The sequence below is a fragment of the Bipolaris sorokiniana genome (genome assembly GCF_000338995.1).
Source record: "Bipolaris sorokiniana ND90Pr unplaced genomic scaffold COCSAscaffold_10, whole genome shotgun sequence".
In the NCBI taxonomy this organism is placed as follows: Eukaryota; Fungi; Ascomycota; class Dothideomycetes; order Pleosporales; family Pleosporaceae; genus Bipolaris; species Bipolaris sorokiniana.
In genome coordinates, this window is record NW_006911904.1 from 1,316,876 (window position 1) to 1,340,565 (window position 23,690).

At 50.9% G+C, this 23,690-nt stretch overlaps 6 protein-coding genes across 6 annotated transcripts; 3 read left to right on the plus strand and 3 right to left on the minus strand.

Moving 5' to 3' along the window:
- Positions 1–645: 645 nt before the first annotated feature.
- On the plus strand, positions 646–4,890 carry COCSADRAFT_93855 (uncharacterized protein; the record flags this gene model as incomplete). The annotated part of the gene is made up of 1 exon (XM_007703826.1): positions 646–4,890. One exon carries the CDS (start codon positions 646–648, stop codon positions 4,888–4,890), a length of 4,245 nt encoding a protein of 1,414 aa, XP_007702016.1.
- A 3,878-nt stretch (positions 4,891–8,768) lies between these two features.
- On the minus strand, positions 8,769–10,025 carry COCSADRAFT_38584 (uncharacterized protein). Its single transcript, XM_007703464.1, has 2 exons — positions 9,810–10,025; positions 8,769–9,756 (listed from the first exon to the last, which is right to left on the minus strand). Exons 1-2 carry the CDS (start codon positions 10,007–10,009, stop codon positions 9,081–9,083), a joined length of 876 nt encoding a protein of 291 aa, XP_007701654.1. The 5' UTR covers positions 10,010–10,025; the 3' UTR covers positions 8,769–9,080.
- Positions 10,026–10,202: 177 nt separating this feature from the next.
- On the minus strand, positions 10,203–14,361 carry COCSADRAFT_121684 (uncharacterized protein; the record flags this gene model as incomplete). Its single annotated transcript, XM_007703827.1, has 2 exons — positions 10,203–14,041; positions 14,094–14,361. The coding sequence occupies 2 exons, from the start codon at positions 14,359–14,361 to the stop codon at positions 10,491–10,493; spliced, it is 3,819 nt and encodes a 1,272-aa protein (XP_007702017.1). The 3' UTR covers positions 10,203–10,490.
- A 336-nt stretch (positions 14,362–14,697) lies between these two features.
- Positions 14,698–16,303, plus strand: COCSADRAFT_38587 (uncharacterized protein). The gene has a single exon (XM_007703465.1). It carries the CDS (start codon positions 14,871–14,873, stop codon positions 16,110–16,112), a length of 1,242 nt encoding a protein of 413 aa, XP_007701655.1. The 5' UTR covers positions 14,698–14,870; the 3' UTR covers positions 16,113–16,303.
- Positions 16,304–18,291: 1,988 nt separating this feature from the next.
- Positions 18,292–19,533, plus strand: COCSADRAFT_38588 (uncharacterized protein). Its single transcript, XM_007703466.1, has 4 exons — positions 18,292–18,488; positions 18,548–18,562; positions 18,649–19,062; positions 19,202–19,533. Exons 1-4 carry the CDS (start codon positions 18,432–18,434, stop codon positions 19,316–19,318), a joined length of 603 nt encoding a protein of 200 aa, XP_007701656.1. The 5' UTR covers positions 18,292–18,431; the 3' UTR covers positions 19,319–19,533.
- A 1,326-nt stretch (positions 19,534–20,859) lies between these two features.
- COCSADRAFT_223755 (uncharacterized protein) lies at positions 20,860–22,614 on the minus strand. Its single transcript, XM_007703828.1, has one exon. It carries the CDS (start codon positions 22,188–22,190, stop codon positions 21,018–21,020), a length of 1,173 nt encoding a protein of 390 aa, XP_007702018.1. The 5' UTR covers positions 22,191–22,614; the 3' UTR covers positions 20,860–21,017.
- Positions 22,615–23,690: the final 1,076 nt, after the last annotated feature.

A 23,690-nucleotide genomic window follows, 5' to 3' on the forward strand; every position in this document is an offset into this window, starting at 1 on the left:
AAGCAAGTGCAAGACAAGTCAATGGTGGCCCGTATCGCAGCAGCCCTGGCCTCAACAAAGCCGCTGGAGTAGCTGAAGCTGGACCTGGAGCGAGCTGGGCCTGGCCATGTATACGTACATACACCACGATCGTCGCCCATTCACCCAACTCCCACCCACACCCGCACTGGCGCCGACTCGCCCTGACCCTGACCCTCGCCCTCGTCGTCGTGCCCTAGCCTGCCCGGCATCGCTTATCCTTTGCGCGATAGTGTCCCCACAAGTGTCGCCAGTGCACGCCCCCCGGCCTGTCTCTCCCGCCCTCTGAGCGTCATCCATGGGCCCCGAAATACCTGCGACCATCACTTCCCCATTTGGAAAGCCCAACGGAGCCAGTCTTCTGCCTCTCAACTAAACTCATATCCACCCTATCCACCCTATCCATCCCTTCTCACCACCTGCCTGCTCCCCTTCAACCACACGGACCCTCTCTGCTTCCCCCAGCACTACTACGCCGCCCGCTGCTGCCCTGCTTCCGACCCTCCCAGCTGCTGGCCCCCCGCGAAATGCCACTATCCGCCCACGACCTCCGCCTCGACAAAGCGTAAAAAGTGCTGACATGGTTGCACTGCTGCCATAATCTGCACCCATTGAGTAGCAGTTGCCATGCCAGACCCAAATGCGGCCTTGACAGCCCATGGGGACCCGCTCCACGCCTGCGACAAAGGCCCGCCAGAGTCACCCATGTGCGACTCGACCTCCAACGACGCGCGCCTGCCCTCTGCACACGACGGCCACAGTTCCCCCAGCAAACCACCATCGCCAGACCACCATGGCCCCGAAACCCCACGTCGTCGCCCCAGAGACCGCCCTCACGCCCTCGACGTCGACGAGAACGACTGTACCCCCCGTTCCGAAGTACCTTCCGTACCAGACGCCCTCAACGCAGCCCTCCTCACCCACTCCCACTCCCTCGACCCTGAACCGTCCTACTTCTCCCCACAGCCCCTCCGCATCTACTCGTCGCCCATCCCCCACTCCACGCCCGCCTCGTCCAACCCCTCGCCCAGCACAAGCACTCATGCCTCGTACGCCTCGCTGGCCAGCGTCGACGAGACGGCCCCCTCGCCCGCGCCCCAACACCCAGACCGTCCTGCCTTTTTGCGAGACATCTCATCGGTATCCACCGCCAGCAACGCCACAGTCCGCGCAAATTCGGTAGACCCCATCTACCCCTTCGCACCCCCCTCGCGCCAGCGGGATGGGCCAGTCTATCCCAACCAGTCGTACGCCGCTCTCCACCTCCAAAAGTACCCACAGCCCTATGTCCCTCCCATCGTGCGCTCCCGCAGCTCCCACCCCGCACACGCTGCTGCCAACTCGCTGTCTAGCCTCGGCGCCTTTGGCCTCACCTACGACCACGTCCGAGACATTATGGACTCTGGACCCCGTACTGTTGGCAACTCTCCCGTGAGCACGCCAGGCCTCTTCAACCCCACCAACCGCCGCATGTCGCAGGACACTGATGCAACAGACGACGGAACCTACTCAACCCCTTGGCTGCACCACACGCACCGACAAGCCCCCAAGGAGACTCACATCGCCGACGTCCAGGCTGACCCAGTCTCTGGTCGCAAGATTGTAAACCAGTACGAGATCATAGATGAACTGGGCCGCGGCGTGCACGGCAAGGTCAAGCTGGGCAAGGACCTAGTGCACGGACGATACGTTGCAATCAAGATCGTCGATCGCTATTCTAAGCGCAGACGCTTGGGCAAGAACAACAGCCACGAGGACAAGATCAAGCGCGAGATAGCCATTCTGAAAAAGGCCCGACATCCCAACATTGTTAGCTTGCTTGAAGTCATCGACGACCCGGCTAAGAAGAAGGTCTACATCGTACTTGAGCACGTGGAACTGGGCGAGGTCAAGTGGCGGACTGAAGGTGCCAAGGAGATATGTCTCGTGGAATGGCGTCGCTTCAAGCGAGAGTCTCAGGGTGTCTTTGACAACGACAGCGCCGCTCGGGAAGATGAAAACATCATCCGCGTAGCCCACCAAAAGCTTGCCCGCCAGCAACGCCGTGCAGCCAAGGAGGCCCATCTTCGCCGCAAGGAAGAGACATCTGACATGGCCTGGAGCCTCGAAATGGGAATGGAATCTGAAGATGAATACTCGGAAAACGGTCGTGGCTCTCAATCATCCAGCCGCACCGAGGAGCGCCCACGCAGTCGAAATCAGCACCACGACCGACAGGACCCAGGGAACTACCACGACGACCACATGGAGACCGCATTCCGATCACCTGAGCCAATGCGCAACTCGTGGGCCGATGGGCTCGAGGGAACCATGTACGGTCCCTACGACTCAGACTTTACCCGGGGACGTGTGCCGAGCCTCGCCGGTAGCTCCTCGTCTCGCCTGACCGACCCTGACGAGGAAATTCCAGACCACTTCAACTACGTTCCTCTCATGACCACTCAAGCTGCCTGGGAAGCCTTCAAAGACACTGTCCTGGGCATAGAGTATCTCCACTATCAAAACGTCATCCATCGCGACATCAAACCAGCAAATCTTCTCGTCACTCGGGAGCATCGCATCAAAATATCAGATTTTGGTGTCTCGTACCTGGGACGACAAAAGACCGATGAAGCCAACGGCGATCAATCAGAGACTGAGCAACAAGAGGCTGATGAAGCAATCGAGCTCGCAAAGACCGTTGGCACCCCTGCCTTCTATGCTCCCGAGCTTTGCCGCACAGAGACTGATGCAGAAACCCCTTTGATTGACGGCGGAATCGACATTTGGGCTCTTGGTGTTACACTGTATTGCCTCATCTATGGCCGTGTGCCTTTTCACGATACCAATACCTTTACCTTGATGAAGGTCATCAGTGAAGACGAACCATACATACCGCGATTCCGTTTGAAGCCTGTGGCGGAGCACTCCAACTCGCGGCCAAGCTCACATGGACGCAACGCTCAGCCCACAGTGAGCAGCAAGAGAGCTCCGCACGACCTCGAGTACGAGGAGGTTGACGAAAACCTACGTGACCTTTTGCGACGCCTACTGATCAAGGAGCCACGATACCGGATCACTATACCAGAGATCAAGCGCCATCCGTGGGTGCTATCAGGCATTCCCAACCACATCTCCTGGGCCGAGGAAACCGACCCAAGCAGATCGTTCGAAGGCAGGAAGATTCAAATTTCCAAGGAAGATGTCGAAGAGGCCGTCGTCCCTATTGGTTTCGTGGACCGTCTCCGTTTTGCTGCCAAGAAGACATCCGACTTTGTCAAAGGCTTCACGACTCGCAGTTCCGGTTCAAGACGTCGTGCCCAGAGCTCAGCGGCAAATCAGGATACTCCAAGCATTAGCGCAAACTCCTCAAGCAGCACCATTAGCCAAGATTCTCGACCATACGAAGGCAGACGCGGGAGTCTGGCACCCGGTGCTATCTTGGAGATTCTGACTCGCTCCCGTGAGTCTGAGCATCCTCTTTCCCATAGCGTTACCGCTAGCCCAGAGGCAAAGGAGCGGTCCAAATATTTTGACAGCCCCAGCTCCCGGACCGCATCGCCTGCGCAAATCACAGAGAGCCAGCGACCCCAACTGCAGGACCGTGCACTTTCGTCCATCAACACCATACGCCAATCAGACCTCCAAGGTCGTTCAGGATCACCGGGCATCCCGCCGGCTTTACCTGGCACCCCCACGGCCCTAGATACCCCCGGGGGCTCACAATTAGGAGGCCTGTTTGGTGGCCTTCCACGGCGCGTGGTCAACAGCATGAGGAGCAGAGATCGGCTAAAGCCCCCAAAAGAACATAGCCGCACGAGATCAATCGATAGACTGGTTGGATATGACGACGATGCGCATGCTGTCCCAAGCCTTGCAATTAGCACAGCCTGTGCTTCAGGCCAAGTCAATCAGCCAGAGGCCCTAAAAGAGACGTCGTCACCCATTGCCCGGACCTCGTCTCCTGCCAACTCTGAGACGCCGTCTTTTGGTCATATTGATGCCTCGTCGCGGCAATCGTCATTATCATCGTTGTCGTCTCGTCTGCGCAGAAACTGGGCCACTGCAAATGATATTGAAGTTGGACCTTCGCTAGGCATATCGCCGGATTCTCGTGCAGCACCCTATCCGCCTCAACCTAGCGATCGGAGACCTTCCAGCACCATCTTTATCGCGCAAGAGCGGTCCGAGGAGATTTTTGATCGCGCAAAAGACGAGTATCGTCGACGGCTTGGGGTAGAGCAATCCATGGCTCGTGAACGGTCAAACTCGGCAGCACAACGGCCTCATTCTTCCCTTGGCCAGGTTGCCTGCCCTACCAGCCCGGACGATGAGATTCTCTTCAACCAGCAAAGCAACCAAGAGTACTGGCACAGAAACGACCAGTCCTCTGAGAATAGTCCTCTCGGCGGATCAAGCCGTGGTCTTGCTCTTTCATCTTCCGAGGATCAATTTTCTGCAATGTCACAATCTGAATCGAATCCGTCAATTCCCTCGGTTGCCTCTATCGGTTCACCAAGTCAGGGCGGATGCGGCTCGTTCGATGATGATTCTTGGATGACTTCATCGACAGTTCGCTCTTTCCCTAGTAATGAATTCGAGCCCCCAGCTGATGACGCCTCTGGCTATGATGGGGACCATGCCGTCGAAAGCGACGAGGATGATGATAGTGAGGAAGACGGTTTAATGATGGGCTTCTCCAGGAAGAAGGTGCCCATGCACAAGGCCAACCGCAGCAACTCGGTTTCCAATGGTGAACTAGCGCGCTCTACTATACACCTCGGAATGAACTCTCGTCGCCGCTCTACACGTAGCGGTAGCAACGGGACTGTCAAGAAGATTCCCCCACCAGAGCCCACGCCAGCTCACGAACGCGCATCTGAATCGCAATAAAGCGCAAAACACAACGTACACCGACATCTCTACTGTCATCTCCTGTCATAAATTACACGATACCCAAGATCTACCGTTGTACGACTACGCATACGTTTTGAGACACCCCGTTTTAACCCCCAAGTGTACATATACGAAATCACCGAGCAAACAACACGACGTTACCATTGAAACCAACCAAGTGAGGCGGGCGCAGGGCGTTTTGCACACCAACTTGGATCTGATAGCATGCATTGGAAGGAGCCTTTTTCTTTTAACCTTAAAAAGACGGCGTTCTTTTTTCTCATTCTCTAACCCTTTGTTTGTTCTCTCATCCAATATATCTCATGTTATGTTCTGAAATTTCATCTATTCTGTATCTATCCTTTTCTTTGGCTGTTTTTCTTTCCCTCAGTTGCGAAGTGCGAGTTTTCGTGTTTTGTCTTTTTCTTGGGTTGTTAAAGCCGGGGGGGTTTTTGGTGCTGACGATGAGATGATGATGAAGATGAGTGTGTGTGTGTGTACTTAGGTATCCATTTTTAAACCGGGAATCCTGTTGTTTTTTGTCTTTTCATTCCCGATATATACGCGAGAAACGAAGAAACTCTTGGCTGTTCCTGCTGTTTTTTTATTATTATTATCGAAAGCATTTGCATGGGTAGGTAGACAATATACACGTGTTTTGCGGCGCGCGGGACATGGGCTGTTTTTTCTTCACCTCTTCTTAGCCTTTGTTACACTTAGGAAGCCAAGGGAAGAGGCGGCGGCGGTGGATCTGCATTTATCGGGCTGGTTAAACGCTTGCAAAACAATACTGATACGAACAAAAATGGCATTGATGGCTGCACACTAAAGCCTGTTCTGTTCCCAACCTGTTACTTACCCTTGCTCCTCCTTCCTCCTTCCTCCTCTCCTCCCCTTTTCCCTTCCTTCCTTCCTTCTCGGTATATCCCAAGCCCACTCCTCAACTCTACACCCATTCCAGCAACGATCCTCCATCGTTGACCACAACCTCGTTACTTTAACTCCCACCTCTCCACATAATCAAAACTCGTTGAATCTCTCCCCCCCCCTTTGTCAAATCACCATCAACCCACCACCCGCCGTCGCCGCCGATCCCACCCTCAATTCAGTCCCACCCGCATAACCCTTGAACTACTATCACTTAGCACTTACTGTGATTTTCCCAGCAAGCCAGCCGCGCGCACGCGCAAGCCGCGCCGATCACTCCTTCCTGGCAACTTGGTCGATCCAGCGTCAACTTCCCGATATGCAATGCCCTTGTTTTGTTTGTGTGTCTTTAGCAAGTTTTGATTTTTTTTTTACTTGCGCGCTTCGCCGAGCGGTCGATGCTGAGCGGGTTTTGTGGGCAATGGCGCAAGGCTGTGCCGCGGATGAGCCGTGGGGCTGAGGGTGGGCTTTGAGGGTGAGGGTGGGTTTTGTTGGGAAGTTGAGGGGGGCGATGGGCATGGGTGGATGGGTGTTGAAGGGGAATTGGGGCTGCGAGAATACATTATTCTTGATTGATTTGTTTATTTGGTGTTTTGCTAATCAACTAACTATCTGTTTATTTTTATTTTTCATGTGAATATTTGGGGGGGGGGGGACTGGATTCGGTAGTATATCCGGGGTTGTCGTTTTTTTTTGTGGGGTAGGCGTAAGGAAGATTCTTATTTTTATTTTTTTTTTACGTGGAGGGAGGGTGTTTGCGGGGTAAAGGTTGAGAATGGGGGGTTCGAGATGTGGATTGTTTTACGCCACTTTCCCTTTTGTTCTTTGATGAAGGAAGAAGCCGAAGAAGGAAAGGGAGTGATTGATTGTTTTTGCTTGTTTGGTTACTAAGTTTGGATATGTATGGAATGGCATGTACACCCTTTTGCGAATAAGGTTCTCGACTTTGTTTGAACGGGTAGGTTGTACTTGGCTTTTGGTCGCGTAAGTATGCAGTTGCTCCTCACACTCGTCTACTCAAAACTCTGGGTGGGGAGTTCGCACCAGGAATTACGTACACATACGTACGTACAAACGTATACACATATACGCGAGATTGAACAGGCGAAAGCAGAACTCCTCCGATACGAACCCAAGAAATTGTCTGATTGGAATGAGTTACGCCTCGGTACAACGCATGCGTATTGACACATTGGGAAAATACCCGCATCAAACATGCAGCCGACTGACATACATATGTGCATACGTGGGTGGGTATAGCAAGCAACCTTCGCAAAAGCCCCCCCAGCAAACTAAACTAGAACAAACGCGACTTGCTGCGCCGTACAGTTCAGCGCATGCACCCACGACGTCATTTCTCTTTCTCTCGTTATTCTTTCGTTAGCAAAAATGTTTGTTAGTGCTGATTTCCATATGCTGTCGCGATGCAGTTGATCGTGCTAAGAATCGCACTCTTTTCTCATTGGCATGTCGGACTTGTTATTGGTTCGTGGCTTAACGCGGAGTGTTGTCCTTGGCTTTTCGTTCGCTACGGTAACCGAGAGGGCATATGTCGGGGATCGGTGATGATGGCAGGGGTGGCCTTAGCGTCTGGGGCGAGAATGACGGCTTATTAGTGTGGTGATTTGGGCGTTCTTCGGTGTTGAGAGAGGGCGGGAAGGGAAGGAATTGGTGGCTTTTTTTACTTTTCTTGAGAAATAGAAAGAGGGCAAAGACGGGTAGGGCTGGTGGCCTGGTTTGCCTAGCTGAAAAGGCGTAATCTGAGTCATCTCGGATTTAATTCACAAGTATTGGGGTCGATCAAGGGCACGGTGTTCGATGTATGAAGAAGACTTGTAGACCTAGATACTAGTGGACGGTTGAGCCGGCTTGATCCCTCTTGTTCAGTTGCCAACACTGCGGTCAAATGAACACTCTATTGAGGACTCCACTTGCTATGCAGCTACTCTCCCGTATGCTAGCTTCTTGTAGCTGTGCCATTTTTCCCAACATACCTGCACAGCTATATGCATATGTAGGTATGTCCATCCTGTCCTTTTGAAAATGCCATTGTGTTATCAACCATGCATCTGCACTGCACTGTAGAGTCTTACCAATATTTGGGGTACCCCAGGTCCCTTTCCCAAAGCACTTAAACCTGCATATCTCAGCGCACATCACCTTGCATTTGAGAACATGCAGCGGCATCCTTCTCGTATTAGCGTCTCACCCCACATATCGGGGCCTGATTTTCCAATCACCTTTTTTCAGTCACCTTACTCGCACCTGTCAGACTAGAATCTTAGCATGGTTCGATATCGCGTGGCAGGTAAGAAGAGTAAGCGACAGTATGCATGACATACGGTTGTGTCTTCCGATACCATATACAGTTGATAGTTCCTACCGCCGCTGGACCTATAACCGTGCCCAAACGGCGCCCACGATAAAGAATTGTTAATTGCCCAGTGTCACAGGCCCAAATCTGACGGGAAAAAATCTCGTGTAAATAATTATTTGCGTAGCCGCTGCAAACGCCAGCAAACTTCTCAGGTCATGAGCTTTGATAATTTTCCTTTTTCTCCTCACTGGCTTCACTTCTTACCTGTGCTCTAGGCAAGAAGCATTATCCTAGGACAGGTCTGCAGCACTACACGCATGCATACGTTGGTTCGCAGGCAGCCATCATACAATGCGTGTTCACTACCAAGCCTCGCATGGCGCAAGGTTGATTGGTTCGACTCAAGCCCGGACGCACAAGCCTCTGATAACGCAACACCCATTGATCCAACGCGCTTGACTCTGGGCGAATTGGCTAGACCCATTGTCCTGCGCTCTTTTTATGCACATCATAGTTGCGTCAATCACACCGATCAAAATCCCCGTCGTCTCGGTTCCTTAGCATCGCTTCGAAGCATCCTTGAAAAAGGCTCCACAGATCGGAACATGATCGGTGCGGCTGTAAGGCTGATTCTTGTGTGCATTGGACGGTGAGAGGGTTCGTGATGGAGCAGAATAGGGTGGGGTTTGGGTGTACGGACGGAGGTGTGCGAGGGAAAATGGAAGGATGGGCGGAGCTGGCCGAGAGTAAGCGTCAACGGTGTGACTGTGCATGGGTTTGTGAAATGGCATGATTCTTGCTCGGGTAAGGTGAGCCATGGTAATGAAGAGATAGAGGGTGGCTTATGAATTCGCAAGTCTGAACTTGTGGAGACAGATGGAAGGTAGACGTGCGATCATAGCGTGACCTAGGAAGCTGGGCCCACATGCAACTGCGTAGGCCATTACTTCTTTGTCCTAGTGCTTTTGCGTGTGCCTTCAACTGGTGTTTTGACAGAACCCGCTTTCCGTTTTGTGCCTTTCTTTGCTGGACCCTTAGTCACCTCCTCTTTACTGTCTTTGGCATCATCGGGCTTTGTCTCTTGCGTCTCTTCTTCTTTGAGGAGGGCCTTTTTATCGTCACCAGCTTGGCTCTCCTCCCCCTTCTCCTCTCCTGCCCCAACATCCTTTCCCTCTTTCCCAAGCACCCAAGCCACCTTTTCTATATCTATTGCTCTCACAATTATCTCAGGAGTTTTATCTGGACTTTTGCCTAGCCTCATCCTCAGCTTCTCTACCCTATCAAACATCATCTCATATTCTTTGAAATTATACTTAATCTTTCTCTGCCATCCCGCACTTTCCTTGGCTTTGACTTCAGACTCCCAGCATGACCAGCGGAACAATTCATCAGAGAAAAACGGAATTTCCTGGGGCCGGAGAACGGAGAGGAGAAGAGACGATGTTGCTGGTCCGATTCCTTTTAGGCTAGCTAATATTTTGAGTGCGTGAATGATATCTGACTGCGAGCATTTATCATCCGAAATTGCCGCAAAAGCTTTCTTCGTAGTCTCTTCGACTGCTTGTGAAGTATTGCTTTGCACGAGACCCAGTAGTGCAGGTCGGAATGTGCCATGTTTTCTGCATACGAGCATTAGCAGTGGCGTATGGGAAGTTGGGATAGAAAGACAAACAGTTTCCACTCTACAAGCTTCTCGACCTCTGGTTTCGTGAGATATTTGTTGCTTCCGTTCCTGCTGGACACGGCCGATGGAATGACATCGTAGCGCTGCGCATCTAGGTCGCGCAGCTTCTCTGGAGCTATCGCGGGGTAGCAAGCAAGAACATTGTGAAATGACGTGAGATTGATTTTTTTAACATGAAGTGAAGACATTGTGAGCAGATTTGTTGCGTTGAAGTTGTGCAGACAAAGAGACAGAAATGGAAGGACGCGTTTCGAACGCTGACGCGAGATCACGTGTCAGCCAAGCATACGAGCCATCAGTTGCTGGTGTATCTTTTTCGGACATTACAGATGGTTACTCGAACACTAGCATCAAGAAAAGCTGAGTTTGATCACACATTAAAGAGGTTGTTTATACATAGTTGGAAATCTAGTGTGGACTACTTTCTCAAATCTATGATCGAATAAGCATCGAATATTCCTGCTCCCAAAGGCAAGTTCTTCAGCTTGCTCTTTCGATAGAACGTGTCAAAGACACGCACAATGCCCGCCTATCCACCATCATTCATGGTCAGTCGTCTCGAAACAGGCTCCATCTGATAACGCATTACTGAACAAAACTCGCTCAGAGATATAGAAACATAATATCACTCCTCGCCAATGCAATCACAAAAGATCAGCAATTGACATGCTATGTCGTTTTCCTCGGTCGTCCTCTGGGTCGTCCCCGTCCTCGAGTACTATAACCTAAGCCTCTTGTAGGTTTCATTGCAGGACGGCCCGGCGGTCTGCCAACAGGTCTTTTGGGGGCGGGAGCAGTCGCAGGAACCTCGTCTTCACTTTCCGTGTCTGATATGTTGATTGGCTGAGCCTTCTTGTTCACGGGAGTAAATTGTGATTGTGGGGCAGTAACATTGGTAGGCCCATTGCCGCTGCGATTAGATGATCCAACAATCTTGATCTTCTTCCCATTGAGGCCACTCAGAATCGAGTTGGTATGCTGAGGAGGACCGTTTCGGACGGGCTCTGGGACACTGGTTTCAGGTTCTGCTTCGTCTTCAGAGGGCTCACCTTCGGCAGGTATATCACCAGAAAAACTGTCCATGATTTGATTATCATCGTCCGAGTGGGGAAATAGGGCCGTCTCTGCGCGGAGATTCTCTGTAGCATCAAGTGCTACAGCTTCCGTTGCTTCAGCCGCTTCTTCTGCGGCTTCTGTTGCAGCTTCTGCGCGCGCCGTGGTCTCATCCACTCTGCGCCGGAGTTCTAAGGCAGTGGCAGCGGCCGTGGCCTGCTGTGCGAGCATAACTGCATCACTGGCCTCGGTATCTTCTTCGTGGATACCATCTTCATCGGAAGCGTTCCCAGAAATATCGTCCGCGCTTTCCTGATGTAGGTTTGCAGTGGGTTTTCCACTGGGTCGGATGCTAGCCGTCTCTTGTGCGGCCATATTCTGTCGCCGTTCCTTGTACATTCGGTTCCGTTCCCTGTCTTTTTCGCGGCCGGGTCTTACAGTGCCGTCCCTGAAGTTTGGAGGTAGCTCAGTTGGTAGATCCTCATCACCTTCAGTTCTCCGTGCTAGCCATGTAGACTTACGGCTACGAGGTTGACTGACATATTCCGTCCCTTCTTCATCAGCAAACTCCTCATCGGAATCCAGCGTAAATTCTTCGAATCGTCTGGGACCTCGAGGCCTACCAGGCTTTGCAGGGCCGCTGATCTCTGGGTTGCGCTTCCGTGCCGAGTATGTCCCATCATCCTCTACGCGAACACGATATGTCTTTGCTTCTTTCCCCTTTTCTGCCACGGCACCAGACTGTTGCATTACATCCGATTGTAATATCGACTGCATGTCATGCGGCGTATCCAATTCTTCAGGAGTACTCTCGCGTACGACTTGTGTACGTTCTGAGACCGGGCTTTGGCGGATTCTGTCGAGAAGGCCCATTGCTAAAGACAGTTTGACAATCTTCGATTTACCTTTCATCCTAGCGGTAACTAAGATGAGCCTGTCTTCACGTTTGGCATCTTCGAGTAGCTTCTTCTGCACTTCCTTCTGATATTGTTTTCCAGGCACACTCCTTGGCTGCAGCGATTGCAACTCGTCTTTTTTCTGTTCCCTGGCTTTTGTTTTCTTCCGTCGACGATCCTCTACATCGTCGTGTCCATCGCGGGTGCGTTTTTGACCAAGACGCGGGATCTCACCATCCATGCTAGGTTCGGGGTAGTACAAGTCTCCGTTGGCATCATGGATTTGAGATGTGCTGGCAAGGCCGCCGTCATTATCCTCAACGGGGGAGTAAGTGATTCCGTATCTTGTATTGGCACGTTCGTCTTCATCAATAAATCGCGCATCGAGTGAAGGATCTATCAACTTGTCCATCTCGGCTTGCTGCATTCGGCGTTGCATCGCGTTCTGGGCCATGCCATCCTCTTCTCGTAACCAGTTGAGATTGGAGACGCTAAAATCGACAAGGCATTCTACGGAGCGTACATCGGCCACCTTCTTGGTATCATGACCGAGCAGAGTTCCTTTTGGTTCATAGGGGTGCTGCCGGGGATCGCGCCGGCAAGCGCCCGTGTTACAGACCCTCAAGCAATGTGGGCATTTCCAATTGTAGGCCTCCATGACACCTACTGGCATCATATCGTGTGCACGGAATAGCGTTCCGTAGCAATATGCCAGATCGCAGCTGGAGCAAAATGCCATTTTCCACTTTGGATGTCGATGAAGGCAGAAGTGGCACGATTTATGTTTTGCCAGCCATTGTTTTGACTTTCTGTTCGTGACCTTTTTGACATTGCCGTATTCGTCCACAACAGGTTCCTCGTCATCGGATACACTTTCTGGCTGCGGGTTTGTAAGGTCGACAAATGGGCGGATCCGCAATTGCTCCTGGCAGACCTGGGCTAGGGTCTTCTTGCCGAAATACCTTCGTTCTTCTTGCAGTGGGAGTGGCGTCTTTTCGTTCACATGGCCATCGATGTTGATGATTTGAGCACGCCATTCTTCATACTTGTGAATGAGGTCCTTCCATTTCCACTGCTCGACCCATGTGTAGCCCGATTGGCAACCACAGCTTCGGCCCATGCAGTAACAATCCATGCAAACATCATAGGGCTCCTCGATCTCAGAACTGAACATGTTCTTGCAAGACTTGCAGCTCAAAAAGCGGTTGAAAATGTTGCACCTGCAATACGAACATGTGACACTGCTGTCATATGCTAGGAACTCTGGGTGTTCTCGTGAGTCAGGCGCAAATATTTCTGAGAGAAGGATTTTCTTGTACAGGTCAAAGAGTCGTTTGAAATCCTTTTGAATCTGCTTTACCTTGCTGGAGCGTCGAATCGCTTCAGCTTGCTCGCCGCCTGCCTGGATCTGGGCGCTAGCAATTTTGATCAGGTTTGAGTACTTGAGGAGGGTATAGTATACAATGGCCTTGTTCTTATATTGTTCATCACGGCAGACGATACGCGAGTTGGGTAGCGCCTCGCTCAGAGCAAGTTCTAGAGTCTCCACAGTTGTGCGATTCCAGGCAATTTTCATGGTACGAGTGCCACGGTTCCAGACTTGGTGAGGTGCCAGTGGCGGGATCAGGATAAAATCTCCAGGACGCTGCTCTACGACATAAGTCCGAAATGGCGCCTTCTTCCAGGCGATGAGCTGTGCAAAATGGTTCTCAACCTCAATATCGTGGCCCAGTATTGACAGCCAATATTCTGAGACAACATGGCGGTCTTTGCTCTCTGTCATGAACCAGATGGATGAACCGGGACGCTCTTGCTTGCCGTCTTCGCCAATGGTGGTGGAAGCACTCACCATGATGTTCTGGCCGAGTGACGCACACATCTCCCGATGTGAAGGTGTGTAAGTGCCTTCATGCCCAATATAACACATGAGATTCTCTGCGCGCATTTCAGGTGGCAGACTGCTCATGAGGTCTCCGGCTCTTCCAATGCCACGACCTTTGCGCACCCCAAACTCATACGGTGCGCCAGGCCCGTTTATATCGCCTGTGCTCTCGTTCAGGTAGAACAATCCAGTAGGAATATGCTCTTTGAGTTTGTCGTGCCATACCTGCGGGCAATCTATGTCCTTCAGGTATATCCGTTGTCTCTTTTTGTCTCTGTATCGGTCGGGCTCGTCGAAGAATTGCTCAGTCAACTTGGGCATGTGCTTGAGGTAATGCTTGATAGTGAGAGGAATGTTTTCTTGCGTCATGAGATTGCGTGCGCTCTCCACTATGTTTCTGTTAGCTATGCGCTTATGGCTGTCGCAACGTAGTCTGCGTACCTTTGTTGCCATGGTTGTCGCGCAGCCATGAAGGCGTAAAGGTCCAGGGATCCAGTATCTCATCGAATCCGTCGATGACAAGAGGTTTACCACCTATGATTACATGCAACAGGACGAGTTTCTCAAATGCTTCTATACCGTTGGTCGCAATCATTTCATACGATATGCGGTCGACATATTGAAAATTGTCGGCATTCTCTACAAAGGTGCGCACGTCAAAGTCGGGTGGGATGGGTTCGAAAGAAGCCCGGGGGCGCGCAGCTGGCATTGTTGCAGCCGTTCGCTGGCATCCAGGAATCCAGTCGCGAAATCAGTGGGGTGGTAGTACGTGAGAACAGCAGTCGCTTTTGCGGCACAGTCGGAATTGCAAAACACGGGAATTTGAGCTGAATCAGTTGTTACAAGCGACCATGATCGCAAGAGTTTCAAGAGCAAGTATCTAAGGAAAGGCGCCTCATGTCGGCTTAAAGGCAAGGAAATAAGTTTAGAAGATATGGTCGCGAGACGCCTGTCGCGACTTGACGAGCAATCACGTGTCCACGGGAATTAGCGCGAACTAGCCTTTCGCACTCGCCCTCACCAACCAACCCTCATCGAGCATTAACTGAGTGGGCCTATCAAAGTTCGACCTTCACCGTTACCCCGAAAATTGCATATTTTATAATGGACATGACCTACTGATAACGTCAATGCGCACACGTGTTCAACAAACAGCACAATTCAATTCCCTGCGTGTACCGACAAGAAGACAGTAGATGCCGTCGTGACCTATCCGCTATGACGTTTTTAAAACTGTGTAGTGCACAGCCACCAGCATTGTATCGGCAATACGCTGGTAGAGCTTTCAAATCACAGCTCCATTACACCAATGGATTCGCATCGCAATTGGGACGAAATCACTCCTCGGCACCCCTGCTGCGCACCGCACAACGACCACAACTTACTCAACTCATCAAGTCCATACATCCAAGGTCACTACAGCCCAGCTTCGGAGTCGCAACGGCAACAGCGTCACAAGATGCGCCATCAAAAACACTTCCAAGCTATGTGCCACCAACTACCGGTGTTTTGTCGTATCTGCCACAGAAATTCGTCCCGTATGGCGAATTGATGAGACTAGACAAACCTACCGGGACCTACTATCTCTTCTTTCCGTGCATGTTCAGCACACTCCTCGCTGCCACCATGGCCATACCTGTTGCCACGCCTTCCGCAGTCCTAGGAACGACAGCCCTCTTCTTCACCGGTGCACTCGTCATGAGAGGAGCCGGATGTACTATCAACGATCTCTGGGACCGGAACCTCGATCCACACGTTGAACGAACAAGATTACGACCAATTGCTAGGCGAGCCATTACTCCTCTGCAAGCTCTCGTCTTCCTTGGTGGGCAGCTTACGACCGGTCTTGCTGTACTTCTTTCTTTTCCAGCTGAATGTTTCTGGTACGCTACGCCGTCACTTATGTTCGTTACACTCTATCCTTTGGCAAAGCGAGTCACGTATTATCCACAGTTCGTCTTGGGCCTTACGTTCTCCTGGGGTGCCATGATGGGATTTCCTGCGCTGGGCGTCGATTTACTTACGAACCAAGCGGCGTTGATTGCGGCTACATGTCTATATGCCAGCAATGTTGCATGGACTATTCTATACGATATGATATATGCCCATATGGATATCAAAGACGATGTCAAGGCTGGCATTAAGAGCATCGCGCTCAAGCATGAGAAGGAAACGAAGCAGGTACTCTCGGGCCTCGCTGTTGTTCAGCTTGGTCTGTTATCCGCCATGGGAGCCGCAGCAGGGCTTGGGCCAATATTTTTCGTTGGCTCAGTTGGTGGTGCAGCCCTCACACTAGGCACTATGATTCGCCGAGTCAAGCTGAAGGAGGTCAAGAATTGCTGGTGGTGGTTCGTCAACGGCGCGTGGTTCACAGGAGGTGCCATCAGTCTGGGTCTCGTAGGGGAATATGTCGCGCATCTGCTTGGTTGGTATGAAGATGCTGAGAAGAAGAAGGAGTAGGGAAAGGTGTATATTAGTGTCTAATGCATTTTCCACATAATAGGTAGAGTTGTTGCGCGGTTATGCGACGAGATTATTTAGCTCTACGAAAGAAAGAGAACCCCCATAAGAATGGGCTAGTGTACGCTTTTCGTCCGTGACAATAAGACAAACTCCTGTCAACTGGATCATACACGTCAACCACTGTCGTCTACAATCAGTCTTCCACAATAGTCTACATTATTGTTACATGCGGTCGAAAGTTTGCCGACTCTATCGGCCTTGTCCTAGCCATTGTATTGTAAGGTCGCATATCGGCATTCGAGCTTGTCGAAGAATTCAATCCACAAGACGATGGCGGAGCTGTGTGAGTGTGCGATGAAGGTGGTGATTGTTCTGGGTCTTTCGATATTGTCATTCCTTGGTTGCCGATGGTGCTATCAGAAGAGGCAATTTCATCGTCTATTCCATATACAGCTACCACATTTAGTAAATACGTAGATTATGTGACAGTAGTAGGGAGCCATGCTTTCTGTCCGATCATTTCTCAGTCGGCGATACAGCACAAATACGAGAGCGTCTTGATGATATAGACCGAGTAAGGCAACAATCATACTAAGGATACTGGCAACCCCAAAGATAATCTGTAGCGTCGCATTTATTGCACTGTCATGTTCTTTTGACATCATTATGACTTTGAGATGGTATGCGGAGTTGTGATTGTTTGGTTGTATCGAAGAACGAGCAGAAGGCGGGCAAAAAAAACGCGGATTGTAAAGCGGTAAACTGGTACAAAATGAATTTGAAGAGATACTGCGAATAATTCCATGATTGGGAATAGGCAGTTTGTCGTTCTTTTTAACAGATTTCTTGATTATGGCGCTGCCGATAGTGCCTCCCCGCCAAGGTAGGGTAGAATTTTTCTATGAAGAGCTGGGCACAAGACAAGAGCTTAGTAGTCTTGGAAAATCTACATAGCCACTCACCGACTACGCAATATGTAGCTTGAACTTCTCTATCTAGCCACTGCTGTAGGTGCCCGCTTCTCTGGCTGCTCTAGTTGCCCAATACTGATTTAGCCAGCTGCTATAAGTGATATGGTGGAGATTCTGGTGTTTATAACGTGACTGGGCGCTATCTGAAGATGGAGACTCCTAATATCTTAGCAAAGCTGTAGCCAATGAGAGAAGAGGTTTCTTCAAGCTGATCACGTCCTACTTCTTCTTGCATGTGAGCGTTTCTAGGGACTGATCGTAAGTATGCAGACAAAGCTGCAATGAGTTTTGCTAATTCGGTATTGCTGCTACAAACTTGGTTCTTTGGTTACGACTGCGGCTCTTGCTAAACCAGTACGAATTCACTCCATACCTACGCCTCTGAATCGCAATCGCAACATCTACTACTGACACTGTAAAAACATGGTCACAATATAGCCAGTGCATTCGTTCTTGGATTATGTTCTAATACATAATCTACTTTCTGAATTACGATAAGTTTAGAATTTCTTACATAAACTGAGTCCCAATTCATCTTTAGGAATTGTTCGATTGCATTTTTTCGCTAGTGCGGCCATAATACAGTATGCCACGAGGCGCAAGATATGTTAATAAGGCAGGTAAGCAATCTATGAAGTGGATTCCCGAGATACGGAGAGATACCCATCTTCCTGCTCTTATAACACTAGTAGGTCAAAAACCACCCCCAGTAACTGAACAGATCTGTAAACTGATTTCTGCTGACCGAGAATCGTACCCAGCCTCGTATGCTATTACTATAACTCTTTTCTCTTCCGTTTTCACTCGACCTCACTTCAGCTTTGATATACTCATGTGTCTAATCAAACGAAGCCTAGAGGTTAAATCTACCATATATGTGGTTGTTTCATACAATAACATTCTCATAGCCAACTTGCTTTCCGTCAGGTAGAGCGTACAATAATAGTTGTATTGCTAGACTACATTGCGAAGCATTGTGAAGATGTCCGCATGGGACTTTGATCGCAAACCTGGTTCTGTGATGTTGCTCCGAAGATGCTTTAATGGTGGCTTTGCTTACGATGCGATCAAACGGTAAAGTGTCAAACATTCAACAAAGTGAAGATATGCTCGTATTCTCGACCCACATCAAGGCGTCCCTGCCAAGCGCGACGTTCTGCCACTCGGGCCCGCCCAGTGACAGCATAGCTTCCCCAAACTCCCACATCCAGCTTCGCGCGACATCTCCGCGCCAACTCTCGACTTCGGCGCCTCACACTTGCACGAGCGCTGCAAGTAGTATATATAGTCTTTGTAACACCTGCCACTTGATCTGAGCGGCCACAGACATAAACGCGCCCCAGCAATGGCTTCGCGACTGGTGCTGGTCCTAGGCGACCTCTTCATACCAGACCGCGCTTCGGTATGTCTCCCAAGCCACACATGTATTGCTCGAACCTCACAGACTCACAGGCGACTTAGGATATACCAGCAAAGGTACAATTGTTGATATTCCCTTTGCACTACCGATTGGATGCTCCAACGTAAACACAGAAGGCGCATGGGCTCACACCACCCCGCAGTTCAAGAAGCTCCTCGCGCCCGGCAAGATCGGCCAAATCCTCTGCTTAGGCAACATAACCGACCGCGAGACGTACGAATTCCTGCGCGGGATTGCGCCCGATCTGCAGATTGTAAAAGGCGACTTTGACGTGGAAGCGCCGAATCTCGCCCTGTCAAAAGTAGTCACACACGGCAGTCTGCGCATAGGCTTCACGCACGGCCACACCATCATACCACCGGGCGATGGCGACAGTCTGCTGATAGCGGCGCGCCAGATGGACGTCGACGTACTCTTGTGGGGTGGGACGCACAAGTTTGAGGCATATGAGATGGAGGGCAAGTTTTTTGTGAACCCTGGGAGCGCAACGGGCGCCATGTCGACGGGTTGGTGGCCCGAGGACGAAGATCCCACGCCGAGCTTTGTCCTCATGGACGTGAGTCTTTTTTCTTCTTTTACCTTTTTACCCCGCGAACATCAACCTGTCACACACATCCAAACACATGATGTGATGGGGTTAGTGTGGAGCAAATGAGAAAGCACGAGGCTAACCAGGGGGTGTGTGCGCGCAACAGGTGCAAGGTGACGTGCTCGTCCTGTACGTCTACCAACTCCGCAAGGACGCCGAAGGCAATGAGAACGTCGCAGTGGAGAAGGTGTCATTCCGGAAAAACGGAGGTGGTGCAGCATAGACGGAAAATGAATGGTTGTACCAACGAGCGACGACGACGGAGTGGGGTGGTTGGAAAGACTGAAAACGCAGATCATAAAATGCGTTCGTTGTACAAAGCATTTCCCCCAACTAGTAGTAAGGCCATGATTCATGTGTTTCCCCCCAACGAATAGCGAAAGTTCCAGGGTTCCACCGCATCACAAGATGCTATTGTGTGCTCCCTTTTTTTACCCCTCTTTCTCTCTTCTCTCTCATTTGCCCAAATGAAACCTCGTTCGATATGATCCTCTTTCTGGTGTTCGACTCGTAGCGTGCAGAAGTTTACTTCTTTGTTTTGCACTATGTCGTGATCTGCACTAAGTTATGATTTTTATTCCTAGACCAAATTATCCCTCGGACCCCGAAAGCTTTTCCATATCTTAGCATTAGTGTCACTTTAGTTATCCTATACTAACTTTCTTGACCCCCCGCATATATTTTTGCACAGCACAAGTGCAAGCAGATCAAATGTCTCACCGCGTGGTTATGGAGAAGAAGAAATACAGGGCCATACGCATCTTTGCATTTCCCCTAACGCATAAATGGCGTTGTTATGTTGGTACACGATTAGAAACTCTGTAGGTTATGGGTTTTGTGCACACAGCACAGCACAGCACAGCACATCGTGGTGACTATGCAAGTCGCCCAGAAAGAAAAAAAGAACTTGCATCTCGTTGTAAAGGTATGCCACGTCTGTCTGTCTGTCTGTCAACAACGTATTCACTCCTTTTCTTGATCTCTCCACTTTGTCTTTGTATAGAAGATGCAAAACACATGACCTACTAGGTCTACGTATCCATCACCACACCCCCTTTTCTTTTTCTTCACCGGAACAAACAGTTGTTCCCACATACATGTGTACATTGAAAACGCATCCCCGACCCCATAAAATATCCGCCAACAAACACATTCCCCCCCCCCTCCCCGCCTCTGCCTTGTGCTGCCCAACCACCACCGAAAAACAAGACAGAAAGCCCAAATAAGATAAATTGTATGTACACCTGTCACCAACCCACCCTCATGATTGGATAGCTCAGCTATGTGACGGGGGCCCGAAGCGAGACGACTTGTTCGTTTCTAACTCGCTGGCGGCGGTTTTGCAACTTCAGCTTGGAAGCATTCTCCTCTTTTTTCGTCCTGAAAAGAGAACTCTGTACAGAAATAAACTGGGGGACTCAGCCAGCCAGTGCGAGAAACTGGGTTAGAGTGGATTGATGGGGGGGTGCTGGCAAGTTTGCTGTTTGTGTGCGTGTGTGTATGTTGAGGAGAGGAAAGTGGGGGTGGAGGGGGGGGGCCATGTCGACAGTGCAATGAGAGAAGGGGATGGGGGAAAGAGAGTTTGTGGTGGGGATCATGATCGTCATGCGTTTGTATAATATGCCCCGGTTTTTTTATATTTTAGGTAGCGGAGAGGGGGTTGGAGGGGGCTGATGTGGTAAATAGCGGGAGGATACAGGAGGAGAGAAAAAATGGCATGATTGAGGCATGTTTGGGTGAGGATGATTTGGGCATGTGGTTCAAACGGACAGGAAAAAAAAGAAGGCGATGCTACATTGCCATTGTCCATTTGCATAGTGGCAATGGGTAACACACATGCACATGTACGGGGCGGCTAGTAACCCTTTTTTGCTTTTATTAGGGTATGATGGGGTGGAATAGAAAGAACGGTTCGTTGGCTTCTAGCTCTTCTCGCCGTCCCGCTGGTTCAATACGTGCTTGACGGCGGTACCGACCTGGTCAAACACCGCCGGCATGCATGCAATCATGCCCCAATTGCGCTCACCTTTGATCTTGCGGCCAGCGGAAAAGTCAATCTGCTCGCCGCGGAAGTCGCTAATGATGCCGCCGGCCTCCTGGAAGAGCAAGTGGCCGCCGGCGTGGTCCCAAATGCAAGTGAAGCGGTCGAGCGTCTTTGGGATGCGCACCATGACGTCTGTTGCGCCGAGGGTGAGAGCCACGTATTTCATCTGCTGGGACCAGAGCACGGTACCTGGCCAGCTTGCGCCGAGGGCAGTGGCAACGGCTTCGTGTTCAGTCTGCGAGAGCGATGTCTTGCCAATCGTGGCCTCGACAAAGTTTAGATCAGACGTCTGCTTGGACGGTAGCGTAGTCAGGTCCACATGTCGGGCGTGGGCTCCAGGACCGCTGGCTTCCATGGTACGCAAAAACGTGCCTTGACCCTTGACGGCGGAAAGAACCACGCCATAGCCGTCGCTGTCGACGTCGTCTTCGTTGATGCGTATCGAGCCCAGCGTGCCTTGCAGGGGGAATGCGAGGTTCGGACACGCAATCACGCCCACTTGCTGTACGCCATCGACAAGCAAACACAGACAAACGGCGTACTGCTGGCCCCGCATAAACGTTGCGGTACCATCGACGGGATCCATAACCCAGACACGTCCTGATCCCGTGACTTGGCCGTTGCCGCCCCGGTCAATCAGATCGAACATGTCGTCCTTGGATGCGGGAAACGCTAGCACTGGGTCCTCCTTCAGGTCGTGCGCAGCAGCAGTACTCGCAGTTGCCTCCTCATCTTTGCCGTTTGCATCCAGACGCGCATCAGCCTCCTCTTTTGCCTGTTGCACAAGTTGCCATACCCTGTCAGCTAGGGCCTCGTTTTGGCGCAGTGCATCTGCGCTCTCCTCGCCCAGAAAGGCGTCGTGAGGATACACGGCATGAAGTGCGGAGATGAGGAGTGCTTGTGCGGCAAAGTCTGCAATCGTGACGGGACTGTCGTCTGCTTTGGTCTCAGCAGACACGTTGTTGGAGAGGTTCCGGAGCACCGACTTGGTGAGGACGGATGCACGGTGGACGGCGCGCAGGGCGAGTCGGAGCTCTGCGGTATAGGCCATTGCGGGGGTAAATTCGCGGGGGTCAATAAAATGTCCACTATGTGATACGTATTGCAAAATTGCTACTACCGGCGGTGTTTAGACAATTGGTTTCAATGGGTTTGTTCAGATGAGGTGATGGGTGTGTTAGAAGCTACTTTGCAAGCGCATAGTAAGCGAGGCTGGCGTGACTTGAACATTCTGAGAGTGAAAAAAAGTCTTTCTTTTGCACTGTGAAGCTCAATCTTTGTCAACAGATACAAGAGACAGAAACCCTACATGCTACGATGAGCAAGATACATGTCAGGCATGGTTGATTGTAAATATCCTAACAATAACGCCACCACTAATCCATTAACCCTTGATACGAACAATGATTTGAGTTATCGCAAAGTCAAACAGGCGGTCCGATTCTGCGCTTGATCAGGCGGGTATGGTGTATCGTAGAATGCCATTAGGACCCTGAGAAAAAAAATCATTGCGGCATATCTCCGATTCTACCCGTAGGGCCCTCTCGTCGCCAACAGAGGCGAGTGGGAAGGATAGCCGTTGAAAAGAGAACCCACTATCAATCCACCCGCCCCAGCAAACGGGCCGATGTTTCGGGGTAGTTCCAAACCCGGGAGATGACCATCAGGGATCAAGCGAGCACAGAGAACGAGGCTGCTCAACAGCAATGCGCGCCTCAGGGTTTGCGCTCCGTGCTGAATTGATGCTCGGAGCAGACCTAGAGTGAACTGCTTCTGTTGCTCAAGTTACACAGCATGCGCTTGCCTGCAACGAAAAGGGATTGCCTGATGTGGGGTGCAGCGCGTATGTATCCGGCGTCGATGCTCCGGGAGTGAAGGACATTGGTAAGATGGCCGTGTTATGTATGTACCCAAGTATATTATTACAGATGTTTCTGTTTCCAAGGACAAAGTGTTTGGAATTCTATACGCCAACTATTGGGCCAGTCGTGTCCTGCATCATCTTGCATGTCGAGCACACAAGCGACCGGCTGCGCGGAGGGTAGGGGTATGGCTGTTGTTAGATGAGGCCTAGATGCTCTAGCTGCATCTCCCTGAGCCCTAATATCGGCGATGAGAGGAGAAGGTTTGGGTATTAGCTAAGTGCATAATGGATGTGGATGCATGGATATTGAAGGTGATGTTTTGGGATGTTATTTGTGTGGTTTGTTGGGGCTGACAGGCGTGTCAAAAGTACAGTGAATGTCAAGGCATGTCGCACGCACGGCTGCAAGCAGAACGGCGCACATAGTGTTTGTGGAGAAGGCAATGTAGGAAACGAAGGGTGTTCTTGGGTCCAATAGTCAGCACTGCCTCGATTGTCGCGGTGCTGAATCGCGCGCGGGCGGGACGGCAAGAGGGACAGCTAGATAAGCAGAGTTTCAAGGGGGCCAGATTAGAATAAGTGTGGATGTGGCGATAAGAGCGAATGGAGTGGTTCCTGCAGACGAGTGAGTGTAGGCGTCAACATGTTCACTTTTGTGCCGTGCGCCATCTAGGGTCCTGCAGCAAC

Coding starts and splice junctions, on each gene's coding strand:
- COCSADRAFT_38584 (XM_007703464.1), bottom strand. CDS start 10,009: ATGTCTTCACTTCATGTTAAAAAAATCAATCTCACGTCATTTCACAAT. Junction 9,757..9,809: donor AAGCTTGTAGAGTGGAAACT/GTTTGTCTTTCT, acceptor GCTCGTATGCAG/AAAACATGGCACATTCCGAC.
- COCSADRAFT_38587 (XM_007703465.1), top strand. CDS start 14,871: ATGACGTTTTTAAAACTGTGTAGTGCACAGCCACCAGCATTGTATCGG.
- COCSADRAFT_38588 (XM_007703466.1), top strand. CDS start 18,432: ATGGCTTCGCGACTGGTGCTGGTCCTAGGCGACCTCTTCATACCAGAC. Junction 19,063..19,201: donor CGAGCTTTGTCCTCATGGAC/GTGAGTCTTTTT, acceptor TGCGCGCAACAG/GTGCAAGGTGACGTGCTCGT.
- COCSADRAFT_223755 (XM_007703828.1), bottom strand. CDS start 22,190: ATGGCCTATACCGCAGAGCTCCGACTCGCCCTGCGCGCCGTCCACCGT.